At 55.5% G+C, this 22,465-nt stretch overlaps 2 protein-coding genes across 2 annotated transcripts; both read left to right on the forward strand.

The window, feature by feature from the left end:
- Positions 1-365: 365 nt before the first annotated feature.
- Positions 366-10,340, forward strand: LOC144725081 (ER membrane protein complex subunit 2-like). The gene is made up of 10 exons (XM_078604546.1): positions 366-512; positions 1,007-1,071; positions 2,258-2,343; positions 2,869-2,926; positions 3,230-3,315; positions 4,093-4,152; positions 4,703-4,784; positions 5,458-5,568; positions 6,097-6,201; positions 6,885-10,340. Exons 1-10 carry the CDS (start codon positions 401-403, stop codon positions 6,969-6,971), a joined length of 852 nt encoding a protein of 283 aa, XP_078460672.1. The 5' UTR covers positions 366-400; the 3' UTR covers positions 6,972-10,340.
- An 880-nt stretch (positions 10,341-11,220) lies between these two features.
- LOC144725085 (double-strand-break repair protein rad21 homolog) lies at positions 11,221-21,073 on the forward strand. Its single transcript, XM_078604551.1, is given in 15 exon segments — positions 11,221-11,389; positions 11,391-11,463; positions 12,297-12,442; positions 13,285-13,414; positions 13,626-13,725; positions 14,213-14,319; positions 14,864-15,088; positions 15,601-15,720; positions 17,133-17,261; positions 17,549-17,772; positions 18,398-18,539; positions 19,127-19,344; positions 19,737-19,997; positions 20,299-20,379; positions 20,804-21,073. Coding segments are annotated over 15 exon segments (2,223 nt in total). The 5' UTR covers positions 11,221-11,317; the 3' UTR covers positions 20,999-21,073.
- The last annotated feature ends 1,392 nt before the right edge of the window (positions 21,074-22,465 follow it).

Raw genomic sequence — 22,465 nt, forward strand, 5'->3', positions numbered from 1 at the left:
AGACTCTGGTCACACAGTAGTAGAGAGCAGCACCCTCTCACCCGCTCTGACACGAAGAGTGATGTTAGTTGCATCAGAGTCAAAACGATCATTTTTAATTCTCAGATCTGGAATTCATCAAAATTAAGTGCGGGACCAAATTCCATGCAATGAGTTTTCAGTGTGGTCATTGGTAACTGTGACCATCCACTCGCTATATTTAAGAACCCATTTTAACCACAGGTGCATGTCGTGATTCGAACCCACGGTATGAGTTTTGCCGGCGCAATGCTCAGATCTGTGAGCCACCCGGCCAACCCAAGAGCTGCCTTCTAGAGCGTACGGCTTTAGGGTGCCGGGTGCCATCGTCCGTGATTGCTGCATGCTCCTCCCTTGACCGAATCATCGTCTCTTTGCAGAGATGAGGGACAAGCTTCGGAAATGGAGGGAGGAGAACTGTCGAAACAGTGAGCAGATCCTGGAGGTCGGAGAGGAGATCATTAATGAACATGCGTCCCGGCTTGGCGATGACAGTGAGGGCACCTCCTGAACCTGCCACTACCATCAGTCTAGCCACCACCTGATCTGACGACTCCTACCATCGATATCACTACTACTACCACATTCTATTACTACTACCGCCAATAAAGCACTACTGTAATGCTAGCATGACCACCTTCTTAGCATCATCAAACTTGTTCTATCCATTGCTTGATGAAGGCTTTCCCAAACCGTCAACATCGCATGGTCCTGCGGGTAACAATCCATCTAACACGTGCACATGAGCAGATTCCATCTTTGCGGTTGATATCATTCCGGGCGTATTCCTTCATTTTAGCTACTACTAACCACCACCAGCATGGCAATAGCATAGCACTACCACCAGCATAGCACTAACACTAGTAGAGCATGACCACCAACATACATAACAATGCATGTCGGTTGGCAAGAAAGTCACGACGGATGCATCCTCCTAAGCAATGCTGCGGTAATTAACGCGTGTCCTGCGCCTCGTGTCAACCCGCAGTTTGGATCGTTTACGAGCAGGTGTGCATTGCAGCGCTGGACTGCTCACGCCTCGACCTCGCAGTCGTAAGTGCCGCCCGGCTTGTTGCACGCACAGTCACTGCTCACGCCAAGCGTGAAGCCAGACGCCACAGCTGACTGCGACCTGGTTCACGATTGTGTGCCTGTCCCACTGTAGGCCACTGTGTGTGTGCTGTGTTGAGCATCTGTGCTGCTGTAGGCCACTGTGTGTGTGCTGTGTTGTGCATCTGTGCTGCTGTAGACCACTGTGTGCTGTGCTGTGTTGTGCATCTGTGCTGCTGTAGACCACTGTGTGCTGTGCTGTGTTGTGCATCTGTGCTGCTGTAGACCACTGTGTGTGGTGCTGTGTTGTGCATCTGTGCTGCTGTAGACCACTGTGTGTGGTGCTGTGTTGTGCATCTGTGCTGCTGTAGACCACTGTGTGTGGTGCTGTGTTGTGCATCTGTGCTGCTGTGTTGTGCATCTGTGCTGCTGTGTTGTGCATCTGTGCTGCTGTAGACCACTGTGTGTGATGCTGTGCTGTGCATCTGTGCTGCTGTAGACCACTGTGTGTGTGCTGTGTTGTGCATCTGTGCTGCTGTAGGCCACTGTGTGCTGTGTTCTGCATCTGTGCTGCTGTAGGCCACTGTGTGTGTGCTGTGTTGTGCATCTGTGCTGCTGTAGACCACTGTGTGTGATGCTGTGCTGTGCATCTGTGCTGCTGTAGACCACTGTGTGCTGTGTTGTGCATCTGTGCTGCTGTAGACCACTGTGTGTGTGCTGTGTTGTGCATCTGTGCTGCTGTAGGCCACTGTGTGCTGTGTTCTGCATCTGTGCTGCTGTAGGCCACTGTGTGTGATGCTGTGTTGTGCATCTGTGCTGCTGTAGACCACTGTGTGTGTGCTGTGTTGTGCATCTGTGCTGCTGTAGGCCACTGTGTGCTGTGCTGTGTTGTGCATCTGTGCTGCTGTAGACCACTGTGTGCTGTGCTGTGTTGTGCATCTGTGCTGCTGTAGACCACTGTGTGCTGTGCTGTGTTGTGCATCTGTGCTGCTGTAGACCACTGTGTGTGGTGCTGTGTTGTGCATCTGTGCTGCTGTAGACCACTGTGTGTGATGCTGTGCTGTGCATCTGTGCTGCTGTAGACCACTGTGTGTGTGCTGTGTTGTGCATCTGTGCTGCTGTAGGCCACTGTGTGCTGTGTTCTGCATCTGTGCTGCTGTTGACCACTGTGTGCTGTGCTGTGTTACAGCACTGCCTGAAACAGCTGCGGAGGCAGTTTCCTGGCAGCCACCGTGTGAGGAGGCTTGAGGGCATGAAGTATGAGTTCCAGGAGAAGTAAGTGTTGCTCTCTCCGTGAGTCTGCTCTGATCATCATATTCAGCCACGGCCAATGCTCTGCGGCGTGAATATCTCCCCAAGCCACCACCGTCTTATCATGGCCCTGTGATGCAACAGTACATTTAGTACCTGCAGCCGAGTCAATTTCATTGCTTCAGTTCCATGGTGGACGCACCCACGGCCGAGCTCCCTTCTTGGACTGCCAACCCAGTGTTAGACTCGACCACCAGCTATCGTCCCTTCAAAGGACCTGCCCAAGCCCACGTACTCATTTTGAACAGTCAATACGACGCCTTTCACTTTGATGTCTCCTCTAATGCATTTGCTCCTTTTCCTGTCGCAGTGTCATTTCAAGAATGTAGCTCTTCATGCTTCTTTATGCACTTTTGCACCTTTGTTTAATTTTCTTTGGCAATGCCCGTGACGGATTGCTGTGCACCAAGTGTGGGTGTTGTGGCATGTGCTGCTGCTACTGCTGCTATTGCAAGGATGCTCTGTGATAATCCGTGTTTGTTTCGTGAGGTATGATGAGGCCAACAAACTCTACGACGAGATCATCCAGGAAGACGACGCTAACACGGTGAGTGAGTACGTGCGCGCGTGAGTGCATGCGGATGGACAGACGTGCAATTCGCAGGGTGCCGTGAGCTGTGCACCTCGGCACAGAACCTGCCGCTTTGGCGGTGCTGGGTACGGTCGCCGCAATATCGCGAAACTGCAGAACCTCGTATGAAAAATACGTCCGCAATTTTGGTGGTGAGAACTAAGCCTCAATGGTGGTGAGGACCAGGCCTAGGTGGCGGTGAGTATTGACCCAGTTGTTTTTGCGACGCTGGTCCGTGCGTGGTGAGTGACGTGGGGACTCGTGATTCTTGTGCGGCAGGCAGCGAGAAAACGCAAGATCGCAATCCTCAAGGCCCAGGGAAAAGTGGCGGAGGCCGTCAAAGAGCTCAACGAGTACCTCAAGCTGTGAGTGAACCGGGCAGGGGGGTGCGGGACACTGGGGGGCAGGGTAGGGCAAGAGGCCCTCATGTTATTTCCACGGTGGTGCACGCAACATCTACCTCCCAGTCACAGATACGCTTGGGCACTACCACAACTGATGTGACTTCACAGCCACCAGTTGAAAAGCATTGTAATGATCACACATGGCGCATCATTCTGTGGGCATGCACAGCCCTTTTGTTAGTCCACTGCAGGATGAGTGCCTCTGGGTGCTGTGCGGGTGATCAGGGATTGACCATTCTGCTCCACACTGGTGAGTGCAGGTTGGTACAGGTGGGGATCGTAGATGCGTGAGCATAGAAGTGCAGCCGCCCACAAAAACCGTTGTAAATGGTGATCGCTCATCAGCTTCTTGCACCTCTGATTATCATGGTTGGCTAAGTACAGTGCGAAAGAAGTTCAACATCAATACATACATCTGATAAGATTGGAGGCATTCCAAGTGATTTGGTCAAAGGTGTTTATGTACAGTTCTACAAAATAAGTTTCGTTCAATCAGTTGATAGTTTGCCATGTACACAAAATTGGATGCACAATCGCCACCATTCTGGTGTGGATGAGCACGTCCGACACCACGGTGTCCTAATTGGTCCACATACTCTGCTCAAGAAAAACATGCCGATTCACGATTATATTAACGATTACGCACCTCGTTAAGGTGCCTGAAATATGTCAGAAACCATTGCAGTGCCCACATGAGTCTGTGCCGCCTGTGATCCGTACTCTCGCCGGCCTTCGCAGATTCGTCGCTGACCAGGAGGCGTGGCAGGAGCTGGCAGACCTCTATGTGTCCGAGCTTGAGTGAGTCCCTTCACACACTCATTACCTGTAGGCCACTTGCAATGTGCTTGTATGTCGTAAGTTGAGACCACTGGAGCAGTTGTGGAGTTGAGACATTGGGGAGCACAGGTGGTACATCTGCCAGTCCTCTTGAGATAGTTAACCTGTAACACCGAGGTCTGCCCCATGGCCCCCTGCCAGCAAGTCTTCGACACTTTGTGGCCTTCAAGTGCACCGAGCCTGGCAGAAGCGTCATGGTAATGCAACCTCCACTAAGTTGCAAATGGTGGCTGTTGTTAGCGTGGTTGTGTGGTAATTAAGTTCAATGTCCACTCGACCAACAATTGCGAATATTTGAATCGGTTCTGGGCCTCCTGTAGGTCAACTCGGCCATAAATGAATACCTGTTGCGGTGTATAAACATCAGCACGAGAGAGGTGAAGGCAGACGGACGTAGTTGTTGGCCACCCACCCCATTCATGTGCCGTCCCGATCTATAAAGGTACTCGCTAAAAGCACTCACCCCAACAGTCCATGTAGGCTACATGGACGATCTTTGTCTTTGGTGCAGGTACAGCAAGGCGGCCTTCTGCCTGGAGGAGCTCATCCTTTTCAACCCCCACAATCACCTGTTCTGCCAGAAATATGCAGAGGTTGGTGCCCCCAGGCCTGCCCCCGTGGCCTACAAAATGCACTTGCTCACTGGCGGTTAGGCACCTTCTTATTGTTACTGCTCCCACGAACTTCACTCCTGGATTCCTCCTCCCATGTTGAGGACTTGGTCTACTGGACTGACTGTTTCGTGTCATCCTGCACACTGTGTTCAACCCCTGCACTGCAGGTCACGGGACGTTTTGCTTCTGCTTCTTCCTTCGCACTGCTCTACTTTGGAATTCTCTCCCATCGTTTCTTTTTCCAGGCTCTTATAACCTTGCTCTATTCTATAAACGTGTCGACTGTTATCGATTACAACTTTTATTGTGCTAGTGACAATTTCCATGTGTTTACCAATGAAGTACTTTGTGGTGCAATTTGCTATTTTTCAAATTGGCAACAATTGGGTTGCAATGTGTGTATCCGCAATGTTTCTTCTCTTCTTCTAATGACATCACGGGATCTGAAATGGCCACCGTGAAGTGGACGGCGGGTAGAATTTTATGGTGAAAACGTCCGCAGTATTGCCCAGGGTGTGCCTGCCAGATTTAAACCACAAACCTCTGCAGAAATGATGAATGCGCCACCACTGGGCCGTGTCGCCGACGCGGTGGTCGGCGCAGCCATTGGCTGCTCACCTAACCCTGCTGCTTCTGCACGCGCTGCTTGCAGGTGAAGTACACGCAGGGAGGTCTGGACAACATGGAGGTGGCCAGGAAGTACTTCGCTCAGGCACTCAAGCTCAACAACATCAACATGCGCGCCCTGTTCGGCCTCTACATGGTGAGGGCAGCACTGGGAGATGCCGGGCAGCCGTGCCCACTCAGCATCTGCCATATATATGGCCGCTGTGTGCGGTCGGTTGTAGTGACAGATGTGAGCTACGCAGTGAGTAATGCTACAAGTGAGGAGTGCACTGAGACGTGGTGAGGTGAGAGCTTTGAGTTGAGATCACGTGAGCTGTGTGCTGAGACACGGTAAGATCTGAGATGAGATGTATGCTGTTTGGCAATCTGAGCAGCGCTCTTGTTTGGTGCGGTGAAATGTGAGCTGTACGTCTAGCTGTTAGCTGTGTGGTGAGATATGAAAGCTATGTGGTTTGGTGAGCTGTCAACTATACGGTGAGCTGTGTGATGTGCAGTGTGCTGTCTTAAGCTGCGTGGTTAGTAATGAGCTGTTTTAAACCGGTGTTCAACGAACTTGATGGTGAGCTGTCGGCCTTGCCGTGCAATGTGTGCCTTGTGGTGAGCTGTGACCCAGGGCGAGGGGACATTGTCTGACCCCGCGTATATCCTCCGCCACTCTCCCCAGTCCTCCGTGCATGTCGCCTCCAACCCCAAGACGAACACCAAGAACAAGAAGGACAACCTCAAGTATGCGTCGTGGGCCGCCTCGCAAATCTCCAGGGCCTACCAGGTGACACTCTCCGCAGCGCTGGGCTCAGATCAAGCGGAGATCGGCAGAGTACAGCATGGTCCATTTTTAGATGCCCCACTACTTTCTAATGACCCTGTGACTTGTCAGTGGGTGATTGAATATTGTGAAAGCAATGGCTCCCATATCTTACACAGGAACAAAGAATGAAAGCGGAAGCTTGTATCAGGAGAGAGTTAGGAGGTTGAATGAGTGGTGCTATTGGGATTGGTGGGAGATTTCGAGGCTTTGCAATCAAATCATCTTCCTCAGTTATCCATATTTCCTTGAGTATCTATATTTACCCTGTAAATTCAAATTACTGGAGGAAATGTCACGTGGATACAATACTTTGAGGTGTGTAAATTATATACCAATTATAATTGTGATAGATCATGAATTACATTTAATTTAGATACGGCCCATCTCCATTTCAGAACCTAGTTTAATTTGCAGGGTTTTTTTTGTGCTGTGATTTGTAACCTGGCTGAGACATTCAACTCTTTATACTCGAGAACCCAATTTAATCCGAGGCAGTGGTTAACACCTGGATGTAAACGCAGGATTCCAGCGGTGCTGGCTTGGCGCTCTGACTTCTGGGTTGCACGGCCCACTCCAGTTTGATGGCTGTGGTGTTGTCTCTGGTGCCGTGTCTTCACACGTTTGTGCCGTTTTGCCGCACGCAGCTTGTGGGTTCGGCACAGAAGGACGGCAAGGGCTCCGTCAAGATGGTGGAGGACATGCTGCAGTCGCTGCAGATCACACAGAGCTAGACCACCCTGGCCACACCGCCACTGCTGTCATGCGCAGACCTCTACACGTACGCACACCCACCTGTGCTCACACCTGCCTGTCGTCACACCTGTACACACACACCTCTGCACACACCGGATTTTGCACCCGCACATCTGTACACACGCACTGCCCCTGCATGCGCAGACCTGTACTCGCACGCAAGTCCTGTTAGCCAGCACGCATTAAGACCGGTGCAGCGCATGAGAGGGTGGTGTAGCGAGCAGCAGATCCAACTATATATGTCTCCCCAGTGCTGATGTTTAACTCCACACCTATTACTCATTTAAGGCTGAGTCAACCTAGTGGAGGCCCAGGACCAGTAACAGACATCATTCACCACGAATGTTAACCATGACTGGTGCACCAACAACAAATGGCATTCTCTGGCGATATCACCACAGCGCATGTGCCAGGCTAAGTGCACTATAAGGCCAGATGAAGTGTCGAAAGACCACTGGCAGAAGGCCACAGGGTAGACCCAGGTGTTATGGGTTAACTGAGATGACTGGTAGTTCCACCTCCTGTTCTCCCTGCTGCGCCAACCGTGGGCACAGTTGGCTACACACACACATCTGTGTATACATTGCCTCGATGTGCACAGACCTCGATACACATCGCATGTCATCCATACACACCCATATCACACACAACTCGTGTGGCACGCACACGCCCAAGTCAAACTTCGCTACGCGCCCGTGCCATGTTGCGGAGTGGAGCCCCCTCCCGTAATGAAGACGCCTGGTCTACCCCCCCCCCCACCCCTGGCACGGAGCGGTCGCCTCCAACCCCACAGATCAATGGGGAAGGGGACCCAGGCAGCAGAAACTTGAAACGTCCCGGACTTTGTACAGGCTCGTGAGACGAGCATCGAAATTCAGAAAGTGTGGGAAGAATGATGGCGGTGATGCGGCAATAGCCGTAGCGTTACCGGGTCCACTCGCACCACCCCAGCCCTAACGGCGCCGCTGACGCCATGGGACCAGCAGCAGCACCAGCGAGAGGGAGCGAACGCCGGGACCGGAAGAACTGTCGTGAATAGTGTGTCGACTTGAGCTCCTACACCAACAGGAGCGGTGGTGGCAGGTGGCGGCGGCGGCGCTGACCCTCAGCGGAGAGCGAGTATTTATTGTTGGGGGGAGCGCAGTGCTCTTGTTTAGTATGTGTTTGACTTCTATTCTTATTAAAGAGAGGACTTCACACAATCACATCCTGCCGGGTGTAGAGTTGCAGCTGTAACTTTTAGTGTCATGTTTATTGTTGCTGTGAAGCACTCATTGAGGGTCTATGACTTCCCATCCCATCCATCTGATCCATTCCCACGCCAATCGCCCAGCTCGTTACGATGCTGCACTGATGGCTGCTTGGTAGTTGTAGCGTGGCAGGGTGCTGGGTTTAGGGTTGGCTTTCTGGATTGATGTTGGATGAGCTGGAAATATGATTGTGTTGGGTGTAGGCTGGGACTCAGGGCAGTGAGTATAGAGTTTGGATGCTACGCTGGGTATAGGTTCGGTGTTGATCCCATTGCATCTGGTAATAATTTGGGTGTACTGGGTATTGGTCTAGAAATAGTGGATTTAGTTTGACTGTTGGCTGGGTCATGGTCTTGTGATAGAGCGTATAGTGTGGGCGATATTGAGCAGTAACAAAGCATGGGTGGCATGGGCCTTGGTGTAAGGAATAAAATCAGGACCCCTGTCCAATCTCCCCCCACCCCTGTTCATAGCCATTTGTCTGAGCCCTTCAGCCTGTGGGCCCCAGGGCAATTGCACCACCTGCACTCCATAGCTACACCAATGGTGCTGGGTGTAGGTCCAAGTTGGGGCGTTGTGTCTGGATGGGTGTTTGACTTTGTCTGGGAGTTCTTTGGCAGTGGGTTTAGTTTGGGGGGTTGGTTCGCATTTGATCCTTATGGCGGTACCAAATAATACAAAGTGGCTGAGGCAATGAAATATTTTATTTCTGGGGCACTATTTTTTACAGGGGTGTACTTAACTCCGCGACTGGGGTACCAATCAATCCGAAATCAGTGCTACTCCGCGATGTCGAAACGCATCGAGAACGATTGCGCTGAAACCCTGAACGCTCGTACGCACCGTTGTGGTGCATCGTATGCAGCTCGTCGAGATGAGTCGATTGCCGCATCGCCGACCATCAACAGACTAAAAATGACTGCATCACGGACATTGTGCGAGAGCCAGGGTACTAGTGTACCGCCATGAGGTGCATTTGAGGTATTGGGCTGTTTGTTCAGTTTGGGAATCTTGGGTGGTGGGTTGAGATTGGGTGCAGTCGGGATGTTGGGCTGAGTATGTTTAGTTGGGTGTTCTCTTTTACTGCTGAGAGTGGGTATGGTGGTTGGGATGTACAGTGAGTGTTGGGTGTAGGGCAGGTGTTGCGCTTGGCTGAGGTTCGTGTTGACCCTGACTTGAGATCCTTAACACAGTCGTGACCCCAGTCGTGACCTTTATAACTGCCACCCATCGCGTTCGTGGCTGTGCAATGCTGTGGAGTTTAAGTTGATTTTAAAGACATAAGGCAGCTGCGTGTATTGCTCTGATGGCTGTGCTGTTTCACAACCGCACCCAACACGAGAATCGTGGTCCACGGCGTCTGCTACCCCCGTTTGCGGCTGTATGACCCATTCTCCACTGGCACACCTGGGCCATGCCATCGCAGGGCCCTCTCGGTATGGGTGGTTTCCACAAATTGCCAAGATGAGCTGGAACCATGCAGTAAAACTTTGACCTCATTTCAGACGTCTGGCTCGGGGTCAAGCGGAGTCACGGATGGATTTAATCATCCTCGACGTATGGGTTGGGCAGTAACCAACACGTTCATTGTATGCGATGTCAGCGGCACGGATCTGGTTCTCCAGTGGAAAAAGCTGCCATCTAATGCTGGCTCGGCACAGCCCTGACGTAATTTGGTTGTACAGTGGAAAAGAAGCGTGCAGATGTGAGGCCAAGCTGATGGGCTGTGTGACTGGTTTTACACCACAATCTGGGTAAGGCATTTTCCCTGGTGTACCCGCCAAGCCAGTTTCTGTCTCACCCAGACCCTCCTGTTTCCCCTTGTTCCTCTGACCCATGGTCTCCACATATGTGTGTCCCCCATCTCCTACTGTGTCTCTGACTCATGACCCCTTCTCTCCCTGACCCATGGCCCCTGTCCACCTGTCTCTCTACGTTCTCGTCTCTCTTCCCACGTTCCCCTGTCTCATCCCCCGAAACATTTTACCCCCGTGTCCCCTACGAGTGGCGCGCCTGTGCTTCAGCAGAATGTCGCTGTGTGCGCACACATGATTTTAACGTCGATATTTTTCAAAGAAATAAAATCAAAGAAGGTGAGAGCTGTGGGCGCCTCGCTCTGCCTCTCAGGGGAGCCACCAAGAGTGGTTCTGTGGAGTTGCAGAAATATCCATTGTGTTGTACAATATGCTACCAGCCCACTGACGAGCAGGGTGACTGGTGACCTGTACGGCGGAGAGAGGCCCTCATCCAGCAGTGGCTTGACGAGGGCTGGGCACATGCAGCAGCAGCAGCTATCTACCCATCTGCAGCCAAGAACCCGCGAGACACGGGGTCACTTGACTGCCACAGCCCAGCAGCTGTCCATGGTCCTGAATATCAATTTAATAGCAATGCCCTTTATCCAGCAAAGCCTCACCAGGTCTCAATGTTTTTCTTAATATGAGGGTCCCACATGGGGATCTTTGGCTATTTCCATAGATGTTTGGCTGTGGGAGGAAATCTATGCACCCGGAGAAAACCCACGTATTCGAGGTGACATTCAACGATCTGCACATGGATTCACGAATCTATTATTCTCCCGCCATCGCCTGGCCATGTCCAGGCCCTGGAGCTGTCCATGGTTCTGAATGTGTCGCTGTCCGTGGTGCTGGGATTAGTATCACTATCGATCACGGATATTAATCACCAAGTGAAACTGATTTCTGACTGATAACTAATGCATTCAGGTATATACCAAGCAATTATCACGAATCTCCAGTGAATACCGATTTCCAATCCAGATCTCCATTGCATGTATACGGTCGTAACTTATAAGCCACTGGTGCAGCCACCTGCAACATCAACAAGGGGCCCGTGTAGGACACCTGCTGCGGTGCTGCATGAGACGCTTGTGCTGAGTTAGTCGCAGGGCCCTGCTGCTGTGATACTGGACATCATGGTGGCGCTACGCAGACACCGTGACGCCAGAAGACACAGTGGTACCCTAAAGGAGACGCTGGGCGCGAGAGGACACGGATGATTCTCTGAGACAGCCACTGCCCCACGAGGAGACGTCGTCGTCGTGTCTTCCTGAGATGGGGGTCCCGAAGGAGCCGGCGCCGTGGCCCACAGCGCCGCCTGCTGGCCGTGCTCGCGCACTCCGCGCGGCTCCAGGCTCCAGGCTTCTCTCCGTGCGGGGTCCGGGGCCGCGGCTCGGGGCTGCGGGGCCCGAGGGAGGCGAGTGAGTGTGCGGGACCCCACGGGGGGCCGTGGGGTGGATGGAAGGCACGGGCACCCCGGGGCTCTGGAGCCCTGGGCCGGTGTCTTCATAGCCGCGTCGCGGTGCCCGTGGGGCTGAGTTGTAGCGAGGGACCCGGGGCCCGACCCCGACCCCTCTCCCTCCCTCCTGGGGCTCCGCACCAAGGTCCCAAATGTGGGACGCGGGCGGTGGTAGGAGGGAGAGTCGAGGGGCCCGGGACCAGTGCGTGTAACGGTGTCTGTGCGTGTCAGTCTGCGTGTGCCAGTATGTAACCATGTGGGTCTCTGTGACGGTGTATGTGTGGTGATGCCTCGTGTCTGTGTGCGTGCCTCATCTGTGTCCGCGCATGTGTCAATGAGTGTCACGCACGCACTGATGGTGTTGGTGGCATGCTGCTGTGTGTGCGATGCATGATGTTCTCTGCATGGTATTCTGTGCATATTGTGCCGTGCGAGGTGTGCTGCGTGTGTTGTCTGCTGTGCATGGTTTGCTGTGTGTGCCGTGCGTGGTGTGCAACGTCTGCTCTGAATGGTGTGCTATGCATGGTTGTGCTATGTCTGCTATTAATGATATGCTGTGTATGGTGTGATATTCACAGTGTGCTATGTCTGCCCCGCTTGGTGTGTTATGGTGTGCTATGTGTACTCTGCATGGTATGCTATGCATGGCGTGCTATGCGTGCTATGCATGACGTGCTGCGTATTATGTGCATGGCGTGCTATGTGTGCTATGCATGGTGTGCTGTGTGTGGCGTGCATGGCGTGCTATGCATGGCGTGCTATGTGTGCTATGCATGGCGTGCTGTGTGTGTGCAGAGATGTTCTACGCGCACTTTGTGCTGAGTAAGCGCGGGCCCCTGGCCAAGATCTGGCTCGCCGCTCACTGGGACAAGAAGCTGACCAAGGCGCACGTGTTCGAGTGCAACCTTGAGAGCAGCATCGAGAGCATCATCTCCCCCAAGGTGCGCGCGTAGCGTGTGTAGTGTGTGTGTGTAGTGTGTGTGTAGCGTGTGTGTGTAGTGTGTGTAGTGTGTAGTGTGTGTAGTGTGTGTGTAGTGTGTGTGTAGCGTGTGTGTGTAGTGTGTGTAGTGTGTAGTGTGTGTAGTGTGTGTGTGTAGTGTGTGTGTAGCGTGTGTGTGTAGTGTGTGTAGTGTGTGTGTGTAGTGTGTGTAGTGTGTGTGTGTAGTGTGTATAGTGTGTGTGTAGTGTGTGTGCGTAGTGTGTGTGTGTAGTGTGTGTAGTGTGTGTGTGTAGTGTGTGTGTAGTGTGTGTGTGTAGTGTGTGTGTAGTGTGTGTGCGTAGTGTGTGTGTGTAGTGTGTGTGTGTAGTGTGTGTTTGGATCTGTATGTGGATGCAAGCAGGGCGTGGGCTACGGGTGAGTGGGCTTGCCACCTTTCCCACGAGAGACCAGCACGAGGTCGATATCAAAACGGTCCAGCAGTCGACACAGGAGCACTGGGGCAGGTCCGGGTACAACTCAACGACAAAGACGCCAATTCCCGGACTGCGCTACGAATCCGGCAATCCGAGTTCGATGCCCGCTCACGGTCGACACCGGTGACGATTATCTGAACCGGTCCTGGGCCTCCCCTAGGTCGATCCAGCCTCAAATGAGTACATGGTGCGGTGTGTAAACATCACCACTAGAGAGACAAAGGCGACCGGGCGCGGTGCTGGCCACCCACCCCCTCGTGTGCCGTGCCGGCCTTCATAGGTGCTCGCTAACAGCACTTGCCCCAACAGTCTCTTAAGGCTACACGGGGGATCTTTGTCTTTTGTTGGTGGTGGTGGTGGCTGGCGTCAGGTGAAGATGGCGCTCCGTACCTCGGGGCACCTGTTGCTGGGCGTCGTGAGGATCTACAGCCGCAAGGCCAAGTATCTGTTGGCCGACTGCAACGAGGCCTTCCTCAAGATCAAGATGGCCTTCAGACCAGGTGCCCTCACCAGGGGTGGGGGCCTCATGTCCAGGCGGGGTCCACTGGCGTCTACTCGGGGTCCCCTGCGGGTTCCTGGGATCACCGGGGTTTCCTGTTGTGCATTGGGGTCCGCTCAGTTCCACTGGATGTGGTGGTGCATGCTACCGATGGTGAATGATGGTGGTGGCGCGTTGGACAATGTGGTGGTGCGTGGTGGTGCGTGCCGCAGGAGTGGTCGACCTGCCGGAGGAGAACAGGGAGGCTGCCTACAACGCCATTACTCTCCCCGAGGAGTTCCACGACTTCGACCAGCCACTCCCCGACCTGGGGTAACGCATGGGGTCACAGGGTCACCGGGTCGCGGGGCTGCGGGCCGACCACAGTGAGGTGCAGGGGGCATTGAAAGGAGCAGGGTCGACCGTCCTTCCGCCTCCGTGCCTCCACCGAGCCGAGCCCAGACTTGTCGTGTGTCTCGTGTGGCATTGTTCATCGGTAACCGGTAAACATTTTCTCAGCCGGTTAATGATTCCAGAAGTCAGGAACCGGCAACCGATTCCATTGTGAGAGTATCCATGAGTCGACTGCATTGATAAACCTGCCACATTGCTTCACTACCGCGCTGGAACATGGAATCAAGCAGGCGATCTGTGGATTACAAGTCCAGTGCAGTAACCACCACTCCACGATGGAAGCTTCCCTCGCGCCCCGTATCGCGTGTCCCGTGTCCCCTGTCACGTGTCCCCCATCCCGTAGTAGCGCGTGTCCCGTGAGGTGCATCACGTGTCCCATGTCGCGCATTCCATGTCCCGTGTGCAGGGACTTGGACATCGCGCACCAGTTCACAATGAACCAGAGTCGGGCGGAGGAGATCACGATGCGCGAGGAGGTCGGCAACATCACCATCATCCAGGACGACGGTTTCGGTCTGTGACTCTCGTGTCTCTGCGTGTCTCTCTGTTTCCATACGCATGTTCTGTGTGTGCTCATAGCGCTTGTGCACACGAGTGTGCGTGTGTACACGTGTGCATGTATGGGGGCGGGATTGTAGTGGTTAGCCCGCTGCACTGCGCTATGAACCTGGCGACCCACCTTTTATTCCCGCTCAAAACTAACAACGTTGACGATACTCTGAACTGCTATTGGGCCTTTCCTACGTCGACTCAGCCTCAAGTGTCTCGTCTGCGTGTATTCACACACATGTAGTAGCATGAGCGTGCACAGGCGGTCAGCACGCCGTGCTACGAACCCCGTGAGCAGGAGTTGAACTCTGTCAGTGACTAATATCTGAACTGGTATTGGGACTTCGTTTGCTTGACTCGTAAACATCGGACCTGGGGAGACAAAGGCGGCCGGGTGTGGTGCTTGTCACGCCGCCCCTCTGGCGCGCCATGCCAGCCAACAGCACTTGCCCCGAGAGCTCGCATAGGTTTTACGGAGGACCTTTGTCTTTGTGCATGTGCCGTGCAGGAGACTTTGGAGTGGACGAGCGGGAGATGATGCGCGAGGGGGGTGCCGCCTTCGAGGTGGACATCCTGTCGGCGAGCGCGGACTTCCTGCTGGACCCCGAGCGGGGGACGGGGTCCCCGGGGCGGGGGGCCGAGCCCCCGGCGCGGGCGGAGGGGGCCCCCTCGTTCGAGGGGCCCCCCCGAGACGATTCGCTCGGGGAGGGCGGAGGCAGCGGGGGAATCCTGGGTGCGCCCCCCACCCGGAGCCAGATGCTCACTCCAGTCCCAGCCCTGCCCCGCTGCCCCCGTAGTCTGGAGAGACCCATAGACTTACTTGGAGATTCACAGGCTCACATAGTGACCCACAGACTCACTTTGTGACCCTCTCTGTTATGTAAACGTGGCTACACCGCGGTAGCGTAAAGACGCCGCTACGTTAGCCCACAGTGTGTTGATGTCGTGTGTGAACCCCTGCACTCTGACGATAACTCTCGACCCCCACACAGCCGAAAGCCCCCTTGCTGACCGCTATCACCTCACCGTTACACACAATCTCAACCCCGTCACTGGCCCCTAACCACCGGCCCAAGCGCATCCCCAAATCTGACCCTCACATAACCCCGAATAACAACCACACACACTGAGCCCTTTCTGCTGCTGGCAAATATGCAGGTGGTGGTGATGGTGATGCTGTTGCTACTGCTGCTGATGGTGATGCTGTCTTTGCTGCTGTCCGTGCTGCTGCTGTCCCTGCCGCAGACGACAATCTTCTGCGTGGGGACGGGGGTGGGATTTTCGACGACCCGCCGGCTCTCCCCGACGGGGACGTGGATCTGCCCGAGGACCCCGGCCACGAGGACATCTCGAGCGACGGATCCCGTGAGACCCCAACCATGACCCCGACCCCAACGTGACCTTGACTCAACTCCAACTTGACCTCTGATTTGACCTGACGAGTAATGTTCCCAACCTCCAATATGACCCTGACTGTGACCATGGTGCTACAATAAGCCCCACTACTCTGGCCTCGTGCTGACTCCAGCTTTGACCCTTAACCCAACCCCAAGCCTGGTTTAGGTCTCACCTCCAACAGCAAATATGACCTCAGAATGAACTCTGACCCAATCTGAACTTCACCTTGACATAGCATTTATGCAAGGTCACTAAACAGACACGTGGATAACACGTGTCTATTTCGTGTTTTACCTTTGTGTGTGTTACCTGTGTGTTCAGTTCAGTTTATTTCAAGTACCCTATGAGCCAAGCAGCTCTTGAATCGCGTTTCATCAACAAAGACAACACCGCCACTTCTCCGACAAACGCAACAAGTCAGGGAAATAAAGAAAGAAATAGGCTACAATAACAGATAAGCTACATCAAAAAATATCTAGCAGGTCATAATCGCAAAAAAAAAAAATCAAAATTTTTTTTTCAATTAAATATAGATTATCATCAAATACAACGCTGTATCTAAAAAAAATACGAATTTAAATTTGCCATAATAATTATAATGCAGATATAGCCTTAAACACGATGGCATTATAGGGGAAAATAAAAAACCACAGCATCCATAAAAAAACGTAGTATAAACAAAACACGCAAAAAGTGGTTGCTCACAGGCAAATCATATTTCTACCGCGTCTAACTCTGCGTGCATTGGCAGCTAGGCAGGGATATACTTGAAAGTAGTGGAGTGACGGCAATGACTGCAGACCAAGTTTTGTGGCAATATGGTTCCAGAGACTAGAGGCAGCCACCGAAAGCACTCGTTCAACTGTGTGTGTTACCTGTGGTTATTGTGTGGTTGTTGTGTGTTTAGTCTTACGGAGTACGTCCAACAATCTGCTGATTGTCCCCAGAATCAGGACCGTCCTGGCCGAACGGCGTTTGACCATAGCCGGACCGATCATCGGGAACTTTCTCCCACTCCACGATCACCCAGCCAGCCCGCCGGCCACCCGGCCCTCCGCCCGTCCAGGGTGCCCCTTGAGGGACTTTGAGTTCCGCGCCTCCGAGTTCTCGGTCCAACATTGCGTCCAATTCCAGGAATATGTGCGCATTACAATTCGTGTGTGTTACTATTCTTAGTCATTATTGTAGTTGCTGTGTTTTAAGTTGTAGTGTTGTGTATTTAGTTGTAGTGTAAAGAGTGTGCTTTACTTGTGGTGGTGGTGGTTGTGAATTGAGATGTTGTGTGTGTTTAGTTGTGGTGGTGGTGGTTGTGAATTGAGATGTTGTGTGTGTTTAGTTGTGGTGGTGGTGGTGGTGGTGGTGGTTGTGGTTGTGTCCAGCCGGCGGGCCCCCTGACAGTCCGGGTTCCATGGGGGACGTGGAGCCTCTGCTGCCGGTCGCCGCTCAGCAAACGGCGCTGGATGCGAGCGAGACGGACGCCTTCGCCCTGGAGCCCATCGACGTGACGGGTGACGGTGCTCACCCCTACAGCCTTACCCCGACACACAGCCTGCTACACAGCCCGACACGCAGCCCGACACACAGCCCGACACACATTCTGCCACGCAGCCCGACACACATCCCGATGAGTCTTTACGCCCGTTCTCCCCATGTCTCCGTGTCACCGTGTCCCTTTGTCCTCACATGCCCCTATAACTACATCTCCGCATGTCCACGCCCCCCCCCCACAAACCCACGTGCTCACACCTCTGTCTCCGCGCGTCTCTCCGCGTCCCCACGGCAAGCGCGTGCGCAGTGAACGTGACGAAGGCGAAGCGCAAGAGGAAGCTGATCGTGGACAGCGTGAAGGAGCTGGACAGCAAGACAATCCGCGCGCAGCTCAGCGACTACTCGGACATCGTGACGTCGCTGGACCTCGCACCGCCCACCAAGAAGCTGATGCTGTGGAAGGAGACGGGCGGTGTGGACAAGCTGTACTCGCTGCCCGCACAGCCACTCTGGAGCAGCCGCCTCCTGCGGGTGCTGTGCTGGGGAGGGGGGGGGGGGCAGAGGTCACACGGTCAGATAGAAGACCCCCCAATGGTTACGGTTAGAGATTGGGTTAGGATTAGATACGGGGTCAGGGGCTAGACACTTAAGTTTCATCTGGTTACATAGGTTATTAGGGCTAGGATTGCAAGATCGATTGTGGATGAACGACCATCACAACAATGAGCAGAGCGTTGGGTGGCTAAAACGCGGAAAGTTGGCGCAGTGGGGAGCGCAGGTGGTACATCTGCCAGTAATCTCAGTCAGTCAACCCATAGCACCTGGATCTGTCCTGTGACCTGCAAGCAAGCCTTGCACACTTCCCGTGGCCTCAGGGTTTGCTTCGCCTGGCGCAATTTCCAAGGTGATGTCACAGTCATTTAGTGTATGTGGCCGGAATGGTAGCGGTTACCTCACTGCGCTACAAGCCCGGCGACCCGAGTTCGATTCCTGCTCACGGCCGTCACCAGTAAAGTGACCTTGGCCCTTCCCTAGGTCACCACCGCCGGGAAGCACAAAGGCTGCCGGGTGTGATTCTGGCCACCCACCCCCTCAGTACTTGCCCCAACGGTGTGTTCATACTACATGGGTGACCTTTGGCTCTGTGCGCACACAGCTGTTCACGCGCTGCCTGGTCCCCGTGGTCCCCGAGGAGCTACGCCGGCGGCAGTGGAAGGGGGGGGAGGCGGACAGCCTCCACGACTTTCTGCGCGAGTGCGACCTGCCCGATGTGCCGGCCCCCGACAAGCCTCACACGGGTCGGCCACACCGCCACCGTCACACAGCCACAGCGTGACATTGCCCCCACCGCACCACCACACCGTCACACCGTCACACCGCCACCACGACACCACCACAGCGTCACACTGCCACACTGCCATCACCACACCGCCACCACGACACCACCACAGCGTCACACCGCCACAGCGTCACACTGCCACCACCGCACCACCACTCCGCCACCTGTCACACCGCCACAGTACCACATACACCACCACTTCAGTCACACAGCAACACCATGCCAGCCACACACGGGTAGGGCACCCCAATTCAGCCACCCCACAGATGGGACCCACGCACCAAAATGGCCACATCACATACGGGTACCCTATCCAGCACCACACATGGCCACGGCACACCACGGCATCCACACAACGCCAATTTCACCGCTGCAACCCCACCACCGCTCCAGTCCCGCCATGCCTCCAAATGAGCCGTACCATTCCTCCACGTCATCCTCACCACTGCCTCTCCATTTCAGCGCCGCCCCTTCAGGCCCAGCATTGACTCCTCTCTCCGTAACGCCCCCGCGCCCCCTCCCCCCCTCCCCCCGTTGCGCTCTCAGTCCAGGCCGCAGCGGACGGGGCGACTCTGCCTCGCGAGGAGCCGCCCCCCCCGAGGGATGGGGATCCCCCGCTTGGGGATGGTGCCCCCCCTCCAGGAGATGCCCCCCCAACGGAGGCGGACGGGGCCCCCCCCCCAACGGAGGCGGCCCCCGGGGAGGCGGCCCCCGGGGAGGCGGCCCCGGACGAGCCTTCGGCGCGTGGCGAGGCCCCGTCGCAGGTGAGGAGGCTGGGTGGGTGGCGGAGAGCGTCGCTTTACGGACGCGGGTTCACGACAGCAGAGGCGCGCGCATGGGCGTCCGCGAGGTGCCGTGCCGTGGCTTCACAAAAACAAAGCAGTGGAGAATTCACGTGGACTCCACCTGTTCCATCTTCATGGGATCAAGCGTTTCCCTCTCGCACGCGTGGGGTTTCTCCGGGTGGTCTGGTTTCCTCCCACGACCGCAGAGCTTGGCCAATGTTTGGTCGCGCCAGCTCCTCACCACCGCCTGCTGTGATACTTGCTTAGTGTAAATACAGTGGTGACGATGGTGATGATGATCGGTGGTGACGATGGTGATGATAGATGGTGGTGATGATGGTGGTGGTGGTGACCTCGCTCCACATCCGCAGCTGCCCACAGAGACCGTGATCGATGCGGGGGAGGGGCAGGGGGAGGCGCCACCACCAGGCGCGGTGGCCCCCCTCGAGGTCCCACCGCTGGATGAGGCGACGTCGGTGGCGGCCGAGGGAGCAACGGCCGCCCCCCCACCGCCGGCCCCCGGCGAGTCCGGCGATGCAGCTGCGGCTCCAGAGGAGGCGGCGGGGCCCCCCGCGGAGGGGGCTCAGGAGGAGGAGCGCAAGGAGAAGGTCCAGGAGGAGGAGGAAGAGGAGGTGAGTTACGTGGGGTCTGGGTGTGCGAGGGGGTGAGGGGGTGGTGAGTCCTGTACGCCACGTGCTCCTCCGCATGCTCCCCTACGCGCTCCGCGCCGTGCTCCCCTGCGTTCTTGTGCGTGCTCCCCCCGTGTGCCCCCCCCGTGTGCTCCCCCCCTCCCGTGTGCCCCCCCCCGTGTGCTCCCCCCGTGTGCCCCCCCCGTGTGCTCCCCCCCCCGTGTGCCCCCCCCCGTGTGCTCCCCCCGTGTGCTCCCGCCGTGTGCTCCCCCCCCCCCCCCCGTGCGCTCCTCTGTGTGCTCAGGAGCTCCTGGGAGCTGAGACCCAGGAGCAGGAGGAGAAGAGGCTCAACAAAAGGACCCAGCAGCTCCTCTACACCCTGCAGGTGCGTGGCCATAGGCAGCGGGAACGGAGGGGGGGGGGGGGGTCAGGGTGCAGGAGGGTGGGGGTACGGGCGGAGGTAAGGATGAGGTTTGGATTCTGAATTTAAGGACGAACTCCGATGGGTTTTTTTTGCGGACGTTTGAACCGTTTGAACCATTGTGGGGAAGTTACCGAAATGAGCGCCATTTAAGTGGGGTCACTTCCCTTTTCTGATCGATGCGAAATAGAGGAATCAGATTGGTTGGCGTTTTCACATCCACGCCCAATTCATGGATTAATCGATAAAAACCGGGAGCACGTTAGGAGCGGGGGGGGGCAGAGGGGCAGGATGGCAGGGGGACGAGGAGGATGTCTACGGGCGTGTTCCCGTCTCGCTGGCAGCGCTGGCAACGTTGCCCTCTCCTCCTCCTGCTGCTCCTCCGCAGCGAGCGATGGCGAGGTCCGGCGCCGCCTCGGTGCAGCTGCTGGAGCTTTGCGGCCACGGCTCGCGCAAGCAGGCGGCCACGCGCTTCTACAGCCTGCTCGTGCTCAAGAAGCAGCAGGCCGTGCAGCTGCAGCAGGGCTGTCCCTTCGGGGACATCGCCGTCTCGCCGGGGCCCAACTTCCACCTCGTCATCTAAGCCAGGGCCCCCAGGGGCCCCGGTGACGTGGGTTCTGTCTCGCTCGGCATGGAGGGCCCGCTGTGTGGCCACGCCGTGGGGACGCTGGGACGCGTAGGCAATGCTCTGGGCTCGTCGAGGAGGCTCCTGGCGTAGGGTGACGAGGTGATGGAGGGGTGGGGTGATGAGGTGATGGAGGGGTGGGGTGATGAGGTGATGGAGGGGTGGGGTGATGAGGTGATGGAGGAGTGGGGTGATGAGGTGATGGAGGGGTGGGGTGATGAGGTGATGGAGGGGTGGGGTGATGAGGTGATGGAGGAGTGGGGTGACGAGGTGATGGAGGGGTGGGGTGACGAGGTGATGGAGGGGTGGGGTGATGAGGTGATGGAGGGGTGGGGTGATGAGGTGATGGAGGGGTGGGGTGACGAGGTGATGGAGGGGTGGGGTGATGAGGTGATGGAGGGGTGGGGTGACGAGGTGATAGAGGGGTGGGATGACGAGGTGATGGAGGGGTGGGGTGACGAGGTGATAGAGGGGTGGGGTGACGAGGTGATGGAGGGGTGGGGTGATGAGGTGATGGAGGGGTGGGGTGATGAGGTGATGGAGGGGTGGGGTGACGAGGTGATGGAGGGGTGGGGTGATGAGGTGATGGAGGGGTGGGGTGACGAGGTGATAGAGGGGTGGGGTGACGAGGTGATGGAGGGGTGGGGTGATGAGGTGATGGAGGGGTGGGGTGACGAGGTGATGGAGGGGTGGGGTGATGAGGTGATGGAGATGTGAGTGGACCTGTAATAGGAGGTACAGGAGGTGTGTGATGAAGGGTGGAGTGATTCATGAAGATGTAAAGGAGCGTGGCAAGCAGCACCACTCACCTCATCTCACCTCCTCACACCAGTGGCTGAGAGCTCGCGGTGTTTTTGTGTAAAGATTTTACGAGAAGTTATTTTTTTAAACAATTCTCATGATTAATACTCCCCCATGTTCCCACATGTGCCGTTTAGGGTTCAACATTTTTACATCGTAGATTTAACTCTCGCAAGACGACCAGAGCAGGGGCGCGGGGAGCAGAGGGGATTCACGTGGAGGCCTCGTGTTGTCTGGGTGAGGTAAGGGTGAGGTAAGGGTCAGGTCTCGATGGGGCCTCTTGCTGTTTGAGTGATATACCGGTGAGGCACTGGCGAGGAGACCCCGCGTCCTCTGCTCTGATCGTTGGTGTCGTCGGTGCCGTCGCTGTCATCGTTGCGAGGTCACGTTTGTGGTAACGGGGGTCGCCGTCTATGTCCGTGGATGTGTGTGTGTTTACATGTGTGTACGTGCATGTGTGTGTGTGTACATGTGGTACGTGCATGTGTACGTCCGTCTACGTGTGTATAGTTAGTGCAACGGTTGTCGCTCTGCAGTTCGAACCCGGCAACCCGAGTGTGACCATTATCTAAACCGGTCCTGGGCCTCCCTTAGGTCGACTCAACCTCAAAGTGGTTCCTGGTG

Source organism: Lampetra planeri, chromosome 22 (assembly GCF_965212315.1).
Source record: "Lampetra planeri chromosome 22, kcLamPlan1.2.h2, whole genome shotgun sequence".
Taxonomy (NCBI): domain Eukaryota; kingdom Metazoa; phylum Chordata; class Hyperoartia; order Petromyzontiformes; family Petromyzontidae; genus Lampetra; species Lampetra planeri.

Coding starts and splice junctions, on each gene's coding strand:
- LOC144725081 (XM_078604546.1), top strand. CDS start 401: ATGAGGGACAAGCTTCGGAAATGGAGGGAGGAGAACTGTCGAAACAGT. Junction 4,153..4,702: donor CTCTATGTGTCCGAGCTTGA/GTGAGTCCCTTC, acceptor TCTTTGGTGCAG/GTACAGCAAGGCGGCCTTCT. Junction 5,569..6,096: donor CCCTGTTCGGCCTCTACATG/GTGAGGGCAGCA, acceptor CACTCTCCCCAG/TCCTCCGTGCATGTCGCCTC.